This window comes from Dermacentor variabilis, chromosome 3, assembly GCF_050947875.1.
Source record: "Dermacentor variabilis isolate Ectoservices chromosome 3, ASM5094787v1, whole genome shotgun sequence".
NCBI classification, from domain to species: Eukaryota; Metazoa; Arthropoda; class Arachnida; order Ixodida; family Ixodidae; genus Dermacentor; species Dermacentor variabilis.
In genome coordinates, this window is record NC_134570.1 from 110,857,871 (window position 1) to 110,869,461 (window position 11,591).

The following is an 11,591-nucleotide window of genomic DNA, read 5'->3' on the forward strand; positions in this document are numbered from 1 at the left end:
TTGCATGGTTAACAGGGAGATCGAAGAGCACTGCAAGAGCCTGTGTAAACAGCAATGGGAGGAGCTCTGCGAATCGGTCGAGGGCCAGCTCAGATCCTGCAAGAGCGTGGGTTTGCTCAAACATTTTCTCGATGCAGGCAGCACCATGTTCAGCCAGAGACAATCTCTCTCGCGAGCCATCCACCTCTTTACCGACTCTACCCCGGACGACTTGATTAACAGCCTCACAGGCAACTGCCTGCCAGTCGTGGATAGCTCTGCCCCTACCCAGTACCGGCCCTATAAAGGGAGTGAGGTGCCGTAGTTGGACCAGGAGTTTACAGCAGCCGAGATCAAGACTCTCGATGATGGGTCTATCGACTTCCTCACCGAATGGATTAATGAAGTCTCGCACAGTCGACAGGTCCCCACGCAGTGGAAGACGACCTCCACGGTACTCATCCCCTAACCTGGTAAAGCACCAAGAATCGACAATCTACGACTGATTTCCCTTACGTCTCGTGTCGGTAAGGTAGAACATGCCCTGCTCAACCGGCTCACGGTGCACACCTAAACCAATGAGATGTGTACCCGCAATATGATTGATTTTAGTGCCGGCCTCTCTATGCAGGACTCCATGGAGCTGATAAAGCAACAGATCATCGACCGGAGCACGGGAGATACGAGGGCCATCCTTGGATCAGACCTCCAGGAAGCCTTCGACAATATCTCACACAAATTCATTCTCCTGTATATTGCCGACCTCGGGATCAGGAAGAGGGTCTACGGCATCGTCCGCTCATTCCTTAGCCAGAGAACTGCCAAGCTCAAGATCGAAGGATACCTCTCGCAAGAAGTCACCCTCGGTTCCCGCGGCACACCTCAGGGCTCAGTCATCTCGTCAACATTATTCAACATCGCAATGATCGGGCTTTCCAAGGAGCTCACGAAGATTCAAGGAATCAGCCATGCCACCTACACGGATGACATCACCGTCTGGTGGGTCGGCGGGAGCGACGGCCGAATCGAAGACGCTTTGCAGAGTGCCGTCGATGCAACCGAACGCTTCCTCCGCCCCACTGGGCTCAGATGTTCTCCATCCATATCTGAACTACTTCCCCACAAGAAAAGACCCTGAGGCGGCGGCCATCGTGATTGAAACCGGCGTCCTCAAGCGACATACGGCTTGTCACTGGTGACGGGTCCTCGGTGCCCACAGCGAACTCGCTCCGTATGTTGGGGATGTATGTCGAGTATAATGGTGCCAATGGAACCACACTCAGAAAGATCACCGCCAAGATGGAGAGTGCTCTTGGTCTCATCCGGAGGATCGCCAACAGGCACCGGGAAATCAAGAAAGAATATATGCATGCTTTAGCGCTCTGCCGCCTTTCATACTCGGCGGCGATGCATAAATGGCATGTTGCAAAGAGGAACAAGCTCAATTCTCACACCAGGAAGATCTTTGAGCTCGCCATCGGCTTACCTGTACACACTCACACCGAAAACCTGTTCCAGCTCGGAGTCCACCACACGCCCGAAGAAATAATCGAGGCGCAAGAGCTCTCACAGCTATTCAGGCTATCCGGCAGGCCGGCGGGCCGCAAGATTCTATACGCACCTCAACTCTGTGGACCAATGCTCCGGCGCCGTGCGTATTCGCAGCGTCTTGAGGTCTGAACTGTAAGTCGCACCCATTCCTAGAAATATGCAACCCGCACACAACGTCGGCAGACTTCGAACCAGGGTAGAGCTCTACTCGAGCATGTCCGTAACAACCACATTGAGGCAAGCTTCGTGGATGCCGAGGCATATGTCTAACAAGTGGCATTCACCGCACTTCGAAGCCCCTGGTAGCCGAACAGGTTGCAATCGCGCTGGCTGTGCTTGATTGTCGTAGATAGGCAATATATTGCGATTCCAAGGCAGCCATTAAGGCCTGCCAAGCCGGGATGGACTCCCGCCAGGTGCTCCGCATTCTCTAAAGGTTCAAAAGTATCTCTCCTCATTATCTCACTTGTACTCCCAATCACTTTCCGTCGACTGAGAACTCTCCCTCTAACCATAACGAGGGTTAACTATAATCTAGCTCCTGTGAGAATTTTGGAATATAGTATGATTCATGTAACCACTATGGCGATCGCCATTATCATTGAGCTTCGACTTCTATAAATAAAGAGGTAAATTCGCAACGCTGGCCTTTTGCATCATGATTTTTCTACGTAACACTGCCATCTATATATATATATATATATATATATATATATATATATATATATATATATATATATATATATATATATATATGTGTGTGTGTGTGTGTGTGTGTGTGTGTGTGTGTGTGTGTGTGTGTGTGTGTGTGTGTGTGTGTGTGTGTGTGTGTGTGTGTGTGTGTGTGTTCAAACAAAACGCAGCAGTACCTCTTTTTGTAATAGCTTCGCACCCGTAATGCCAAGACGTTCGTTCGTACGCCATCTAAGCCAGTTCTTTTACATCCACTGTCATTAACATTTATTTATAATTTTTTGAATTATTTAAGAGCTACAGATAATTTCCCCTATGCTGTTCTTCATTTCTTTGTTCGTTGACTACTTGTGATTTGCCTATATACGTTTCTTTTTCCTGTTATTTCCACCGGCACGTTGCCCTCTTACATGTTCTTAAATATGAGTCGCAACTAATTAGCCCAATTTGCCGCCTTCGACTGTGTACAAGTGAGAGATTGATATAAGTGGCATAACGTGGAACATGGGAGTTTTATCATTTGTGTACCCAAAGTTAGACCACGCAAACCACCGGGCTTGCAAAAGAACTCCAAAAGGGTACGGTGAACGCAAGCCGGGCATGGCTCTTTGCGTACGCACCGGTAACATTCGGTGCCCAAAACTGTTTGTGTACGCAATATCTGAAAATACTTACTATTTTCCTTTATTCTACGAATACATTTAATACAATAAAGGAGGCGTTTTATATGTGGGATGTCAGGACTGTGTTGTAGCCTATATACGTAAATTAAAAGAGAACTTACATATTTCACTTTTTGAATAGGCCTGGAGTGACACGGCGAACATTACGGAAAGGCGATTAAACAATATTTTCATAAACAACTATTATTGCTTGTAGGCGAGAATAGAAGCCCTCGACGCAGCATTTATTTCGAGCCTCTTTAAGGAAAAAAAAAACAAAGGACGTTGGAAGTGCGACCAAAATAAGATTTTATGGTTAATGTTAACAACAGAAGCTGCTCCGCCACCTAGGTTTCAGCAACGCGTGAGGTTAGCAAACCAACAAAGTAATCGTAGTTGCAAGTTATAACGACGAACCATAAATACTTGCTGAAGCAAAAGCCGACGTGGGGAACGTACATTTGCAGTGCTTCGGGTTCAGGTTATAAGCTCATGGGGTCTTCGGGTCTCACAGGAGTACCGACCACCACCACCGCCGATTCGAGCTTAGCAAACCACAGGGCCGCGTCAGTCGTCGGCTCTAGCGTGCCGCTGTGCGAGTGCTCAGACCGCAAGGAGCTATCGACCGACGCACGCAAGAACACAGTATTGCCTTGAGTACACGGAAACCATTTGTTTAAGCGAAGCTTTCTTTGCCTCTTTCTTTGACTTTCCGCTGCTGCTGCTGCTGCTGCTGCTGATGTGGTCCTGCACGCCTCTAACGCCGGCCATGTCGGGACGTGGTTGAGACGCGGGCACGTCACAAACACATAAGATGCATGCGCTGTCGGCGTTTTCTTTCATGGCGCTTGTTTATTAGCTGACACTCTGAGAAATCAAAGGAATTACATTGTAAAGAAAGTAAGACAAGGTAAGCGCCACATGGACGTCCTATGCCGTTATGGTTCAGAATAATTATTCGCCAAACGACGCCCGCGGTGTCGACAACGAATTTTCTGCGACGCGGGGCCTTTAACCCTATCGCGTTCGTACATGACAGGAGTGTGGCACAAGGGAAATACGACCCAAGAAGCTCGTGTCAAAATTTACGCCGCGTCGTATATTCACAATGCCCTCTGGACACCTTAACTAGCCGCGACCTCCCCCCCCCCCTCCCTAACCCCAACCGCAGTGCAGGAGCCGCCGTACTTGTCTCCGTGCTCACCCGCAACAGCAGCGACAGTAGAGGGAGGAGGTGGGGTGAATGTTAGCTAGGAAATAGACAGAGAGAGAGGGGGGGGAGGGCGGATGCAGTGCCGAGGAAACGACGGCTCGCATAAAACGTCAAACGGAGCAGGAACAACCAACATAAGCGGGTCAGGCTAGGTAACATTTCATATCATGTCACGACTGTCGTATGCCGTCAATATATCACCGCCAAATAACGTCAATGAAGGGAAACAGAAGACAAAGCTTCGCTTACATAGATTCCCACAGTGCGTGGGATCTGCATATTTTTGTCTCCGGCGACACCCAAGGCTGCACAAACGCCAGGCGCCATGGCGGCGCGGTAACCAAAGGGGTCCCGCACCAAGCGCGGGACTGCGCTCTCACAACACATCCCTGCGAGAGCACAGGCTCAAGTTAGGACACGCCGCTAGGAGACGTCGCGGCGGCTATGCTACTTCCTCTCGCGGTAACCAATGCGCGAAATGGCGAGAGCTTGGCCGATCTCCTTCAGCTTGGGCCTACGATAAGCGTGGCTCGGCGGGGTACGACCTCCCGCGAGCACTAGCCACCCGTTCTTCGGCTTAGCGTCCGGAAATGACCAACACAAAGTACGTGCTCCCCGCACGGGCAAATGCACCCTGCGGATGCTCAGGTCCTAATCACAAACGAGAGGAAGCGTGTACACACCCAGCCATGTTCCGGAGGAAAGAAATAGTCCATCCGCTCCGCCGTCGACAGCCGAACGCAGCCGCGCCGTGACGTCAGCGCCCCGCCCTCACCGCAAACCATCGCGAGTGGCGCGCCAACGCTGACAACCGGTTTCGTGTGGGAAAATAGTGAGGCGTAGGCAAGGCATAACAGATGAATACGCCCGTGAAATCGCGCCGGCGAATTGCTCAATCCCCACAGGCTGTGCTTTGACGGGCCTTACATCTCTTTTTCGATTGTTTAAGCGCATTTGTGAATATTCAACTATTACGAAACGATGTACCGTTTACGCTAATTTATTGCGTTGGTCATCCTGTATGCTCTCGTCAACAAGATGAGCCCCGGCTAAAATCGACGGCAGTCCGAAGAAGTGCGGGAATTCAGTTTCCTAATATAGTTTTAAAGGTGCCCTGAACCACTCCTCGGTCTTGGTGAAATAGCATAGTCCGCGGGTAGCATACGCTGCGATGAACATCTCAGCCAAGTGTTGAAGTCGTACCCTGTGCGTGAAGCTCGCAAGCGGATCGCGAAGTCACCTTCCTTTCAAACAATCTGTTTTCAACTGCAGGTCCTACCCTCACTGTCTTTTGGACGCGTTATCTTGTCATCGGACGCTTTGTTTCGTCCTTCCCTTAGACGGCTGCTATTGGTCGATAGCTGACAGCAAGCTGCGGTCGACTACATGGCGTACATACAGCGGCCGCCACGCGGTCCGCCAGGAGTCCACTGGCGCAGCGCACAGCGTCTCGCTGAGGACAACCACGCTTGGCTTATAAGTTTAGTTCGTCATACGCACCGAAGGGGGAAGTCGTGGCGTCGAAGGTGAAATTTAGAAGGCAGAGCGTTGTGGATACGCCCAACTGGGCCGTAGCCTTCGCAGTACAAGGCATTGAAGCAGGAACGGGAGCACAGCGGATGCCTTGTTTGACTGTTAATAACTCCGCTTCTTCTGAACGCATTGACGTACTTTTTGCGGCAAACGTTTTCTGAAATAGCCTATTTTCACTTCAAATCCCTTTCTCAACTTGGATAAATAAAAATTTGCAGTTTCGCCCGAAAGGCGAAGCACCGATTGCAATAGCAAATTAGTGGATACTTGTACGAAGCAAGGTTAGTAGCTATTGCGGCTGAATAAACTTGTAAACATTCGCTTACTAAGTAAATTAACAATGATAGAATGTGCACGCGCGACTGAACAAAGACGTAGGAAGAAACAGACACACAGAGACAGCGCTGTCTTTGTGTGTCTGCTTCTTTCTACGTCCTTGTTCAGTCGCGCTTACACATTATATCATGGATTCAAACGAACTAGCCCGCCAACGTGTTTTAACTAAATTAACCAGGGCAGTATCACGCGCGCACAGGTAAACATGACCACAACTTTCTCAATGACAGCGGAAACTGTCTGTCAATATTTTGGATGGAGGAATCGTAGCAGCAGTGAGGGAATCGGCCTTCATGCACCTCTCACTTCAACGCAAACGTAAAGTCGAAAGCACAGCGCATACGAAGCTACCGGCATTACGCGCACTCTGTAGACATCGCAGATAGCTTTGGAGATTAGGGCCACGTGGGCACGCACTTTGGCCACGTCGCACATTGCTTTCAAGGCACACGAGCACCGGCAACACGTCCCTACGGCCTCTGGCAAAATCATCTACTACGACGTCCGCCATTCGCGTGGCCAACGTCATCGTAGACGCCGCGGTTGTCTGTAAGGAGCAGCGGGCGAGGTCGACATCGAGGAACCCTACCTAGCAGCCTCCGGAGAAGAACGCCCCTCCTTCCTCGCCTCAGCCCCTTGCCCTACTGCCCTGCCTAGCGCGGAGACGGGAGCGGGTACGCATCCTTGTCGCTTTCCTAGCTCGCGAGATTAAACCGCATTCGCCGGCTCACCCTCCTATGCTTTCACTCACACATGCAGCGTACGGCGCGCGGCGACGGTTTTATCGCCCTTGGAATTTATACGGAACCTCACAGCAACGGCGACGCAGATGGCAGAATGCGCCCGGAGTGTCCGTATAATTTCTATCGCAATAAATGTGGTATATACACACATATACACACATATGTATATATACAAAGTTTGAAACATGGCCTGAAAAACAGGGCCTGAAACACGGGGCACTACGCAAAATACACATCGAGGCAAGCATGTGCCTTCGTTTCTTCTTTTTTTGTATGCCGCCTGTCAGAGCTACATCTTCTCCGTTATTCCACTCCAACTAGCTCAGCAGTCAATGACTACAGTTATCATTTTCTTCCTGTGAGACTTGACTACTAAGATTGTGTCGGTTCGTGCGATTCCCAATAGAATAAACATAATAAAATTGGTGCCTAAATAAGAAAGTAGATTTCGGGCTATTAGTCAAATAGCATGCCAACTTTTCTGAAAAAATGCTAAGAGATTTCCGAATCTATGGGATACACTGTGGGTGAGGGTAAGGGTGATGGCGACCTACGTTTCAAGCCACGCTTAGCCACTCAGTAACGCGCCGCCAATCCGTAGCACAAGAAATGGCGACTACGGAAAGACCGAACGAATAAGGGAAAAAATAAAAACAGACATCTATACTCAAACAGTACATATGGCTATAAAAGCGGCAAGGCATTTGAAAGAGGGATGTCCTTTCGTAGAGGACATCCCTCTTTCAAGCGGCTCACCTTTGTTCCCATGTTCCTGCAAAATGAGCTGGACAGAGAGCCGTCCTGCTCGCAGAAAGGCTGATACCTCCTCTCTTTCGCGCTCGTCTCGTGAAAACGCGCTCGCGGGGTGGTCTTCCCCGGTGTAGTGCGATTGAGGTGTGCGCCAAGCGGCGTGGATGCGACTGCAGATCGAGGGGGCATGGTGCGCATTCAGCGCCCCATGCTTTTAGTCTCCGCTTTTAGTCCGATCACGGCGCAGGTGTACGCACGCGCTTCCCCACAGTGTCTATTTCTCCCACACATGTAGAAACAGTCACAGTACAATAGAAACTGGTAAACTCACGCATTCATTTTACGCTGTGGCCATCACCATATGCCTATTCAAGTTCACTAAAAGGCGAAGCGCTGTCTCAGTTATGTGTTTCCCCTACACGACGTTAGCCGGCTTCACTCTACGCCTCAAAACTCTCTAATTGCAACATTGCAGCGTAAGTTCTATCTTCCTCGGCTACTGCGCTTTCGCTGTTACTTATTCTGTTCCTGTGTCACTATAACAAAACACAGGCACTCTAGTGCGCACCAACATAAGTCCTACCCATTTCACCTTATACTCTTATTACCCAGCAAAATGTATGCGAGGCTGTGTTACGTAGGGGTGGTAAAACATTCATTTTCTTTTCTTTTTTTTTGTTGCAGCTGGATTCCGACCTCGAACAGTGCGTATTCCGCTGCTTGGTAGAGTACGCCAAACATAAGGAGAAAATGGCGAACCTCACGTCATTTGCAATGGATGGAACGCACTGCTCTGAATCTGAGCCCATGAAGGTGAAAAGTTCCCAGACGTCCTTAGGGGAAGTGAACGACCAGACTGTTGAGTAGTTGGATCGCTAAGGCCAAGAAAAAAGTTTATTTTTGGTATACTCTAGTGTGTTGCTCTCGTATCGCACTGGCTAATTCATGTACCGTACTGGAAAATTCACTGCCTAGAACACGATCACGAGAAGTCCATTATTACAATTCGTTTCTCAGTTCATAGCGATGACATTTTTATTTTTGTTTCAGTTTGGTTTTAAGGAGAGGGATCTTTGTCCATCCAACACTTGCACGAGAACTCATTTCGCCATTATCACGCCTTCTATGAACTCTATAAGATAATAATAGATGAGGGCTATTTACAAGGTTTTCTTTTTTATAGCAGTCTCAAAAAAGGCTAAAAAATTCTAAAATGACATTCACACCATTCGAGCGTTCTTCGTCGGTTCTTTTTAAGCGTAAAAATAGCGTAAATACACGTAGTAAACATCTACCAACCACATATTAGGTTTTTTTCTTTATAAACGTTGCTGCTCCCTGACCTAATTTATGTTACTATATATGTAAATTTTTCTGCATTATTTTCTTACCACATAAGTTCGGCACGCGTACCCCACCAGCTTATTATCAGAGTATATTTTTTCTGTAACTGTCCTCACTCCTAATTTTTTATCATGATTTGTTAGCAACGTCACTAAATATAAATTGTTCTGGACTTTGGTAAACTGCATGCCTGAAATGCAAAATAGATCACCGTTACCCCGGTTAGAGAAGTTGAACCTGTCTTGTACCTTCTCGCAGTGCTCGTGATGTTCATCTGTGGTAAAGTTTGATTACAGCAGAAAATCTCCATACACATTGTTTTCTCTGTATACACACTTCTCGACGCACAAAATGCATGCGTAGTGTTTCCGAATATTTTTTTTGCAAGTGGGCTCGTCGGAAATGTTGCGTAAGTTCAGCATTCGACCGCCAATATTTGAAGCTCAGAGTATTATTTCATCATCATTCATTCGTTCGTCCTTTATGCTTGTGCACTTCCACTTTGCTCCATTATGAAATAGCAGAAAAAATAATGATACTCCTCCAGGCTGCATCTTGACCGTTCGTGTCATTAAAATTTCAGCTCTCATTTTAGCTGTTCTTTGAATGCCATCTGTCTGTGTCAATCCATTTGCCCACTCTGTCAGACTGTAGTGACCATCCACCCATTTCGCTAAATCATGGGTGACACTATCGGAAGAATGCTGAGAGGTAGACCTTTTTTTTTGGACTAAGCAATTCAGGATGGAAAATGTTGTTCTGCGATACTGAAGAAAATTTGCAGCTATTTGATTCGCGAACCAGCTTATATTACTGCAAACGCTGTGGCTGGTGAGGGCGACAGAAAAAGTTAAAGGAGGCCCTAGGGGCCCTATAACATAAAACTATTCCAACATGTTTTTATTCCAAGCTCTCAACGTAAAATTTGTGTAAGCATAGGGCGGTGAGCCGCAGCGTTGCTTGAATTGTGCTCTCCTAGTTTGATGGCTGGTCGAAAATCGCGGCAGCGTGCAACGGATGGTTAGGAATGCCACTGAAACGAATCCTCAGCAAAGAAGTGTTGGCACAGCGAGCTCGTAAACGGGCCGAACGGGCTCAAAAACGTTACACGGCTACGCAAAAAGTTTTATTATGTGCAAATAAACCCAAACTCTCCGGCAGGTGCGAGTAGCCAGTGCCTGAGCAATCGGCGGTAGCCATCTTTGTTCAGCATCCAGTTTAGTTCTGTAATTCATGCATCTTTACTGCGTACACGTCACTTTGACGCGATGAGTTTCTGCGGTTTTATGACGTAGCGTGACAGGCAAGTGAAGTGGGTGCAGCCCGAAAACTTTCGACCAATAGCCGGGGGCTAATGGCGAAAAGCCGTCGTATGAAAAATAAGCATATTTCCATTTTCTGTCAAATCATGCATAATCAGTCAGTACACGACACAACAGATGGGAAGCTATCGCGGTTTTTGTGACGTCGCGTGACAGACAGGTGAAGTGGGAGTGGCTCAAAAAGCTTGTGACCAATCGCGGAGGGCTGATTACAGTATCGGAACAGAAAAGCTTGGAATAGTTTTACGTTATAGCGCCCTAGGTGTGCAGTTTGTGATCTGGCCCCATTCTGCGAGACTCGCTTGGTCACTGCATTTCTTGGATTTTACAACGAAACGCACCAGGTAGCTGAACATGGCACAGAAGCGCCTCCAAGTAGAACTGAATAGCAAAGCAAAGGAGGACGCCACTAGATCGATCTGTATGCGTCTTTGCTATATGAGTGTTCTACAGTGAAACAAAAATGACCAAAATCTGAATGTCCGAAAACCTGTTGTACGCACAGGTCTTCGGAAACGAAGGAAAATGCCTCGGCACCACAACAGTCCCACATAATCAAATAAAATAAATCATGCATTAAAATCTTAAGCTGCACTAGAACCACTTCAATAGTTCGGATACAGATAAGTGACGAATGCAGATTCCGGGGGAGGAAATAGGCATGCGCTGATACTCAAGGGATATGTCTTAACGCAACTGAATTAGACGTGCATACGAATATTCTCTATACGAGAATTGACAACGTTCAAGATCATATTAAGGTATCTGAAAGCGTGGAAATTATTAATTCCGTTGTTTGCGTATTCTTTCACAGATATGCCAGAACATGAAATGCGTTAGCCCGTAGCGCAATATGCTTCCACGTGCAGGAATGTGAATTTGCCACAAAAAAAGAAAGAAAGAAAATCATTTGCGGTGGGCATCCTACCACGAAAAGGTCAACTCATAAGCAGAATAAATGCTTTTTTTTCTGAATGGATATTTTTGCATTATTCTTTCTCTCCACATACCGGAATTTTATGAACTATTCTCTTCGATTAGTTTTTCCTTGGTGCGGTCCCGCATGCTGAATAATTGTTGCTGCTGCAATACAATGAGCATGCAAAGCAAGCTGCAGTATTTCAAGTCTAACTTGTGAGGAACCTTGTCCTAAGGGATGGGAAGTGTCAGGCTGGACCGTAGCTTAGTAGTATCAATCTCATAAAAGATTTAAAAAAAGGTTACATGATTGTTGAATGGTTTCACCGACAAAATAACCACAATACGGAGTGGATAAGCATTGCAAACTCTATAGCACTATTGATGATAACAGAAAATATGCCTTTTGCAGCATTTCGACAAGAAATTAGACGACACGTCCAGATGCATAGCCTGGTTCCCCAGACCTAAAGTAACTCTTGTCGCTGGCGAGTTGCATATTACGTAATAGTGAGGAAGTAACAACGAATACGCATCCTTCCACACC

The 11,591-nt window shown here is 47.5% G+C and overlaps 1 protein-coding gene across 1 annotated transcript in view; it reads left to right on the plus strand.

The window, feature by feature from the left end:
• LOC142576176 (venom metalloproteinase antarease TserMP_A-like) overlaps window positions 1-11,099 on the plus strand; it is an 81,114-nt gene extending 70,015 nt beyond the window's left edge. Inside the window, exons 13-14 of the mRNA XM_075686170.1 lie at window positions 8,145-8,273; window positions 10,941-11,099. Coding sequence (XP_075542285.1) covers window positions 8,145-8,273; window positions 10,941-10,973 — 162 coding nt within the window. The 3' untranslated portion in view covers window positions 10,974-11,099. The remainder of the gene's footprint in view (window positions 1-8,144; window positions 8,274-10,940) is intronic.
• The last annotated feature ends 492 nt before the right edge of the window (window positions 11,100-11,591 follow it).